Genomic DNA, 9220 nt, shown 5'->3' on the forward strand with positions numbered 1-9220 from the left:
TATTAAATAACCAGGAGACATGACAACAGATTCTGATAGAAATTGTAATCTTACTCAGATCAGAGAAATTGCTTAGAGTTACAGAAGGCAGCTGCTCACCTCTCAGGCAGTGGCCCAGGTTAACAGTTAAAAAGGCATTTTATTCATCTCCAGTCTGCCACATCATCATATCATTACATCATACAAGTTTGCAGATGAGGAGACATCCATGGCTCCAGCCTTATCAAAATATTACACTTTGTTCTTAGCTGAAGGACGCCGCTTTCATTCCATTTCCAAATCTTTGCCACGTACAGAATGAAGATTATAACTGTATATCCGCACAGAGGAACTGTCTTAATTAGATAAACTATTGTGGAAAACATCAGTTCTGACACGCAACAGGCAGCTAATATTAAGGCGTAATAAAGAGAAACTGAAAGGCCAACTCCCGGCGCTGTTTGATACAATACTGGAAAAACAGAAGGTCATGACACAGATTCTAGAAGGCAAGAAATCCCATCTTTAGTTGTTCCTTTGAGGTATTTGTGCTACTTTGAGGCTATATGCATAAATCATTGTGGTCGTCCCTTTCCCTGATGGCATTCAGTATGAGTCATTTCATTTGAGAAAGTGGCTGTTGTCATTCCAAGCATCAATCACTGTCCTTTCTAAGCAGGCGTCGCAGAGATGGAGGAGAATGTGGGTCAGAGGCTGCTGGACTTGGAGGAGCAGAAGAAGCACAGGAAGAAGGAGCTGGAGAATGTGGAGGAGCAGCTGCAGCAGTGCATGGCAAAAAGTCAGATCACAGACTCAGAATTGCAGTATCCTTTCTTGTGTGGGTGTGTTGGCTGTTTACTGTACTGTTTATTGGTGCTGTTCCACGTTGGTTTCCTTAACAGTCCTCCAGGTTTCTGCAGTCAGAGCTGGAGAGTTTGAGGAGCTCAGAGAAGGAACTTGAGGCTCTTCAAAATGAGGTGGATGAAGACACCACTGAGATTATCCCATCAGCTGTGTGAGTGAAAAGCCAGAAAGCTTCAGAAAAATACACATTCTAATTCTTTTTAAAAGTATTCATATATCTTTAACATATTTCTAAAATCTTTGGTCACATTAAGACAAATCGTATTTTAATGAGTTTTTATGTGAAGAACTGATTAAAAAGTAGCACATACAGTGAGAGAAATAAGTATTTAAACTGAAATGCAAATTCTCCTATTCAATCATGTAGGGAACTGAAATTGTCATCTTAGGTGCATGTCCATTATGAGAGACATAATCTAAAAAAAAAAATCCAGAAATCACAATTTATTATTTTTTTAACTACCGTAAATTCCGGACTATAAAGCGCACCTGATTACAAGCCGCATGCTCTAATTTTAGAAAGAAAATCAATTTTTTACTTTTATAAGCCGCACCGGATTTTAAGCCGCAGGTTTCCCACATTGTATGAGATATTTACAAATAAAGATATTACATGTGAGCATTTTTTAATGTTTGATTTAATCCGTATGATAAAAAAACAAATACGGTACATAGGCTATTATGAATGTTTTTTTGTTTTTTTTACTACCTGTAACACATTTTAAAACACATGTGTCGGTAACACGCAAATAACGCTGCATGTGCCGGGACTTTTAATTGAACAACGCATTGAACAGAACATTGCAGCCGACCAGGAAAAGTCATGAATCATTTTCTTCTTCCTCCTGCGCACTAAAACCCTCAAAGTCCTCTTCCTCTGTGTCTGAATGGCACAGCTTCAGGATGCTGTCGCTGACTTCAGTCTCATCCTTGTCACTCTCACTTGAGCACTCGCGGTCCTCTTCATCCCGCAGCAGCCCAGCCTTCCGAAACCCGCCGGTGATGCTGGATGTTTTTACACGGCTCCACGCATTGAGAACCCACTGGCAGACATCGGTGAAAGATGCCCTTCGCATGCGGCCAGTTTTGGTGAAGGATTTCTCGCCACTGGTCATCCACGTCTCCCACTTACTGCGCAGTGCCACTTTAAATGCACGGTTCACACTGATGTCCAGTGGTTGCAAATACTTGGTGGTGCCCCCAGGAATCACAGCTGCAATTGAGTTTGTCCTCTTGATGGCAGCTTTTACAGAATCTGTAATATGGGCCCTCATGCTGTCCATTTCGAGCAGTGCTTTTTTTTGATGAAAAAATCCCCCCGGACGCTTGCCATAGCACTCCGTAAGCCATTCCTTCATTAGGCTTTCTTCCATCCAGCCTTTCTTATTAACTTTCACCATGATTTCTTTTGGGATTTTTTCCTTTGGCATTGTCAGCCGCTTAAAAATCACCATGGGTGGAAGCTTTAGTCCGGATGCTGTGCAGCTCAGAACACAGGTGAAGTGCGTCCTCTCGTGACCCGTGGTTTTGTATGCTTTTCTTCGAGTATCCATGTTGAGGGTCAGTATGAATGACTGATTTAGAAGACTGCAAATAACAGTGAAAGTGAGAATTATGTATCACACAATTTCATTTGACCTCTCTGAATATCCATCAATTTTATTGGTCTGTTTTTCGCGCCATGAAAAAAGAAAAAAAATTTATTAGCCGCACTGTATTATAGGCCGCAGTGTTCAAACAGCGGGAAAAAAGTAGCGGCTTATAGTCCGGAATTTACGGTATTTATTTGTATGATGTAGCTGCAAATAAGTATTCAAACACCTGAGAAAATCATTGTTTATTTTGGTACAGTAGCCTTTGATTGCAATTCCAGAGGTCAAATGTTTCCTGTAGTTTTTCCCCAGCTTTGCACACACTGCAGGAGGGATTTTGGCCCACTCCTCCACACAGATCTTCTCTAGATCAGTCAGGTTTCTGGGCTGTTGCTGAGAGACAGAGTTTGAGCACATTCTCTATCAGGGCTCGATGTTAGCCATCGCCCGATCTCCCGCGGCAAGTAGTTTTTATTGTTGGGAGAGTACAAATTTCATTGCATTTGCCCACGGGGCAAGTGCGATGATCGCAAAAAAAAAAATTATTTATCACTCAAAATTACTTTAAAATCACCAATGTTCGATGAAAACGACCCAGAAGCGTTGCCGGCGCCATTTTTGTTGTTTTGTACACATTGTCGCGTAATTTGAAAAAGCCTGGTGATTTTCCGCCAGATGGCGTGATTTTTGTCCACATAGCGGTAATTTTGATGTAGTTACCAAAACGACAAACAAGCTAGAAAGCGCTATTGTACCTGTGTTTCTGTATCATTTTATTTGCATAATCACTCAAAAATCACCTACATTAGAAGAAAACAACCAAAAGCCTTGTCTTAAGTTTTTAACCTGTCAAGTTTCTTTTTTTAGATTTTTAACATTACAATTTATATTTTCCAAGCACACAACAGTTTAAAGCAAAGTTTAGTTTGAAAAGAATGTGCAGGAAGGATTGAAAAGCATGTTAACACGGTAATGTAGGCTTGAGTTCATTATCTGACGCATGCCGATACACACCAGGAACCTGGAAACTTAAAAAATACTGAATTACAAAAAACATTTAAAAAACAAACATGTTTCATTGATATATATACAAAAATGAATATTAGGAACTATATTATCAAACATTATACTGGGCAAGTAAAAATTGTTTCTGGGCAAATGAAATGTGAAAGCCACTTGCCCGAAATCCTTAACGTCAACCCCTGTCTATTGGGTTTAGGTCCGGGGACTGGCTAGGCCATGCCAGAACCCTGATATGCTTCTCCCAGATCCACTCCTTGGTTATCCTGGCTCTGTGCTTTGGTTGATTGTCATGTTGGAAGACCCAGCCTCCACCCATCTTCAATGCTCTGACTGAGGGAAGGAGGTTGTTCCTCAAAATCTCTCAATACATGGCCCCAGTCATCCTTTCCTTAATGCAGTGCAGTCGCCCTGTCCCATGTGCAGAAAAACATCCCCAAAGCATGATGCTGCCTCCCCCATGCTTCACAGTAGGGATGGTGTTCTTGGGATGGTACTCATTAGAGACTGACACGGGAGTGGATTTTCACTCCTGTCCCGTCCCACTCCCACAGAAAAAAATGGTGTCCCGTCCCGATCCCGGGCCAGAGTAGAAATCTAAATCCTGTCCCGTCCCACTCCTGGTGAAATTCCTCCCACTCCCATCCCGCTCCCATTCAGAATGACTCCCGCTCCTGCTTCACTCCCATTCTTGTTTTTTTTTTTTTTTTTTTTTGAGCGCGGGTGAAAAACTCAGAGCGGAAGCACTGTTTGTTTTTGGGTCGTGTAGTTTTTTTGACTCGCATTATAGTGTAGGCTTCAAGGAAAAAAACTACAAAATGGCGGCGCCGCGCCAGTACTGGATTTTTTTTCCTTTCTATTTTATTTTATTTTTTGGCATCGATCCTAGTTTTTTTTTTGTTATTATTGGTTTGCTCCCCCTCCCGTCTGCTCCCGTTAATGTTTAATCCTGTACCGTCTCAATCACGTGATCGTTACTAATACTGACTCCCATCCCATGGGAATCCCGTGACCCGTGGGATTCCCGAAAAAATGTCAGTCTCTAGTACTCATCACTCTTCTTCCTCCAAACACGGTTAGTGAAATTATGACCAAAAAGTTTGATTTTGGTCTCATCTGACCACATGACTTTCTCCCATGACTCCTCTGGATCATCCAAATGGTCATTGGCAAACTTAAGGTGGGCCTTTACATGTGCTGGTTTAAGGAGGGGTACCTGCAGTGCCATGATTGATTTCAAACCATGACGTCTTAGTTAGGGCTGCAACGATTAGTCGACGTTGTCGACAAAAATCGATGATAGAAATTGTCAACAATGAATTCCATTGTCGAATATTGTCGCCAGACTCGTTTTTCCAACAGAGTGAGGCATCTCACTTGATTATGATCCCTGCCGAGTCGCTCATGCGCAGTAGTGTCTCTGTCTCTGAGCGGTAACATACAAATATGGCGGCATCAATATCAGGTACGCGTACCAAGACTTCTAAAGTTTGGGAGCATTTTAGCCTGGATACGGCGAATAAAAAGATTACTTGCAAGGTTTGCAAAGCAGACCTTGCGTATCATGGCAGTACCTCGGTGATGCACAAACATTTAAAGAGAAAGCAAGTCGGGGAGTTGAACGAAACGGAGTTTGACTCGCCTCGGTAAGATACAAGTAACATTCAAGCCAATGCAGTTTTAATGACATAAATTGTGCATTTTATAAGCGCATTTTTGCTACTAAAAAGAGCTTGAGCGTTATGCCAGACTGCCTGACAAAACATATTTTAAATTAAATGCACGCAGTCCGAAGAAGAGAAGCACCATGGACCCCTTCCTGCGTTTGTGTTTGAAGGTAAAGGAGATCCTAAAAGAGGTCAGCAGCTCCCTCACACTGACGTGTGATGTTTGGACCAGCCGTGCTAGAGGCAGGCTCATTAGCAGCTCATTTTAGCAGTTGGATTCTTACTGATTGTATGGAGTGAACAGGTGTCTTTATGTGGCTAACGACCTCAAACAGGTGCATCTAATTTAGGATAATAACTGGAGTGGAGGTGAACAATTTGAGGGCAGACTAACAGGTCTTTAAGGGTCAGAATTTGAGCTGATAGACGGTTGTTCAGATACTTATTTGCAGCTGCATCATACAAATAAATAGTTTAAAGAATACACATTGTGATTTCTGGATATTTTATTTAGATTATAGCTACGTTACAAAGTGACCCAAATCCGGTTCTTTTGGCCCATATGCGACCTGTATCTGATCTTGACAGTCTGAACAACTCAGATCCGATTTTTTCCAATGCGACCCAGGCCACTTGGCTATGTGGTCCTGAATCCGATATGAATCTGAGCTTTTCAAAGCGACCTGTGTGTGAACGGCCAGGTCGCATTCATCCGACCTGAACGCCATTAATACCCGACAAAGGTCACTATTCTGGGTCTTGCTATGAAGAAGCGGCAAGATCGGAATTGTGCATCAAGGCCTGCAGTGTGAACGGAGCCCTAGTCTCTCACAGTGGACACGCACCTATGATGACAATTCCAGAACCCCCCAGGATTTCTAAGGGGGAGAACTTGCAAAATAGCAGGGTGTTCAAAAACTTATTTTGCTCACTATTAGGGCTACAACAACGAATCGATAAAATCAATAAAAATCGATTTTTAAAAGCATTGGCAACAAATTTCATCATCGATTAGTTGTGTCGCGCGATTAATGCGTCATCCGCCGCCATAGTATCACTGCCACTTGACTGAAACGGGGGAAGAAAAAAAAAAAACGGCAGAGCGAGCCAGCGCCGCAGGTGCAGTGTTGCCAACTATTTTTCAAAAAGGCGACTAGCGACAAATCTGGCGACTTTTTACGGTGTCACTGGCGGCTTTTGGAGACTCTTACGTGAAAGCACGTATCGTTCCTACTCCTGTCCTCCAGCGGCAGCTGCTGCCGTGGGGCGCCTCCCCCATCCCAAGCCCGTTCTCCCGCAGGAGTCCCTCTCAGCGCTTCAGTCAGAGCCGCAGGATGTTTACCCTCAGCGTCCAGACTGCAAATGAAGCGCGCATGCGCCGGGATTAAAGCGTTAAAAAGTCGGAAAAAAAAAGTCGTAAGATGCAACTTTTGTAAATGAACATGGCACGGAAGCACCACTGTTATGATGCAGCACCTGAAAAGGAAACACGATGGAGCCTTCAAAGGCAGTGAAGAGAGCTGATCAGCAGGGTGAACCACCATGTTTGTTTCGTTTTAAAGTGGGGAAATGTACCGTTGGTTTCTCAGGTAGCTCATCTGATGCTTTCCTTACCTTGTTAGTAGGTTACAGCCAGTGATAAGGTTGGCTTCTTATTTTACTTTTAATTTCATTTGAATTAGCTTAAGCAGCGTTTATATTTTCTTTATAAATAAATTAACTTGCAAATTATGAGGGCAAGGCTTTTAAAGTTTAAATCTTCTGGTAAAGATAAAGAAGATCCTGCAATTTCTGGAAGTAAAGCAGAATAAAATCCAGCAAGATCAGCTATATGTCAATTAATTATATGCCACATTCCCATGTAAATATCTGTCTTTGGAGGATGTGTTTTTTAACACCCCTAGTTCTCTCATTTTTATTCCAAATACAATTTATAATTTGAATCACAGGGCTATTTTTATCTCTATGGTTCAGTATTTTCTCAAGTAGCAACTTTAACTGCTATACTTTCCTGTCTTAAAAGGCAGAACTCTTCTAGTAAAAAAAACCTCATTTGTTGAAATGGGGGGTGGGGGTGGGGGGGCTATTGTTTGAACCCCTTAGGGGCTTTTAAAAACAAAAATGTCTTTTTTGCGCTTTATGAAACAAAGTAGCCTATATTTTGTGGATGTACAGCTACATTTCTCATGTAAGTTTGCGTAGTTTTAACACAAACATTTATTTTTCATATTGCACCAGGACAGTTAATGAGCAACCTGTACTTGTGTGCTTGTTTGTTCTGTCTAAAATGTTTATTTTGGAATAAAGAGGTTTATATAAATAATATTTTTTGTCCGATTCATTGATTAATCGAAAAAATAATCGTCCGATTCATAGATTTTTAAAATAATCATTAGTTGCAGCCCTACTCACTATAAATCAGCAGTGGGAGGACAATGTGACATTTTTCCTCTTGCTGAGAAGTTTAGTAAACATTTATATTTAGCCCTCATGGTTTCTCTTACAGAAGCAGTCTGTGTCTGGTTTTATATTAGGAAGCACGAAAGGTGAAGCAGTTAAAAAACACAGCAGCCATGTTTGACTGAACTTTGGGTTTTCAGATTTTAAATTCAGTATTTTCAGTTTTATATTTGAACAGCAAATGTTTCCTTTTCAGATACGTGGCTCAGCTGTATCACCTAATAACCAAGATCAAGTGGGAATATGACACCCCGCCCAACATTTTGAAAGGAGGTAAGAAGCTTTGAACAGACTCCGTTATGACCGGATCTTCTTCAGGACTTAAAAACAATTCCTAAAGATATCCAGGCTGATTAAAAAGAAATAAATATTTGTTTCTGTTATGACGAGCTTTTTGATTCAAGTTTCCATTTCTTAGTGAATGCGACCACAAATATCTCTTCAGTTTTCAGAAAAGCAAACCTGTGTGGTCAGGAGTCTAACACACATCCTCTTTTCTAGCTAAGAATAATAGTATTTATTTATTATCTGTGACGCCCCAGAAACAAAGATGCAAAAATAGCAGGCAGACAATTTATAATAATAATACATTTTATTTAACAGTGCCTTTCTTGACACTCAAGGTCACTTTACAGAAAATACAAAAGATAAATAAAAAGAAATATGAAAATACAAAATACAGATACAGGAAGATAAAAACAATTATGGATCGGGAAAAGAGCCGTGTATTCACAGATAAGCGAGCGGCTAAAGGCTCTGCTCCCCATGTTGACAAGTCGAGCTGGGGGTACAGTGAGGTGGATGGAGGAGGAGGATCTAAGGGAGCGGGAGGAGGTGGCAATGTGAAGGAGGTCTGACAGATATGGAGGAGCAAGGTTATGGATGGATTTGAAAGTATAGAGAAGGATTTTAAATTGAATTCTGAATTGATCTGGGAGCCAATGGAGTTGGTGAAGGACAGGGGAAATATGATGGAAGGAGGGGGTTCTGGTGATGACACGAGCAGCTGAGTTCTGAAGAAGTTGGAGTTTATGGAGAGATTTATGTGGGAGGCGAAAAGAAGAGAATTACAATAATCAAGACAGGAGGTGATGAGACTGTGGATAAGGACAGAGGCAGTATGAGTGGTGAGGGAGGAACGGAGACGGTTAATGTTGCGAAGGTGGAAGTATGCAGACCTGGTAATTTTGTTTATGTGAGACTGAAAGGAGAGGGAGGAGTTGAGGATGACACCCAGACTCTTGACCTGAGGGGAGGGGGAGACCAAGGAGTTGTCAATGGGTAGTGAGAAACTTTTGATTTTGGATAGGGGGGGATTTAGTGGCAACGAGGAGGAGTTCTGTTTTATCGCTGTTTAGTTTAAGGAAGTTTGAGGTGAACCAGTCTTTAATTTCAAGTAGGCAGTTAGTAAGGGACAAGGGGGGGGAGTGAGGAAGTGGGTTTGCTGGATAAATAAAGCTGCGTGTCACCCGTATAATAGTGAAAATGAATGTTGAATTTCTGAAAAATACTGCCAAGGGGAAGGAGGTAGGTGATAAAGAGGAGGGGGGAAGAACTGAGCCTTGAGGAACACCAGAAGTGACAGGGGAAGGGTGCGATGTGAAAGATTTGAGCTGAATAAACTGAGTGCGGTCGGAG

The 9220-nt window shown here is 41.6% G+C and overlaps 1 protein-coding gene across 1 annotated transcript; it reads left to right on the top strand.

Moving 5' to 3' along the window:
* Positions 1-384: 384 nt before the first annotated feature.
* On the top strand, positions 385-7895 carry LOC119782654 (kinetochore protein Spc24-like; the record flags this gene model as incomplete). Its single annotated transcript, XM_038283695.1, has 4 exons — positions 385-488; positions 659-803; positions 890-994; positions 7779-7895. Coding segments are annotated over 4 exons (445 nt in total), but the record flags the coding sequence as incomplete, so codon positions are not given.
* Positions 7896-9220: the final 1325 nt, after the last annotated feature.

This window comes from Cyprinodon tularosa, unplaced genomic scaffold (assembly GCF_016077235.1).
Source record: "Cyprinodon tularosa strain WSP-4 unplaced genomic scaffold, ASM1607723v1 ctg1960, whole genome shotgun sequence".
NCBI classification, from domain to species: Eukaryota; Metazoa; Chordata; class Actinopteri; order Cyprinodontiformes; family Cyprinodontidae; genus Cyprinodon; species Cyprinodon tularosa.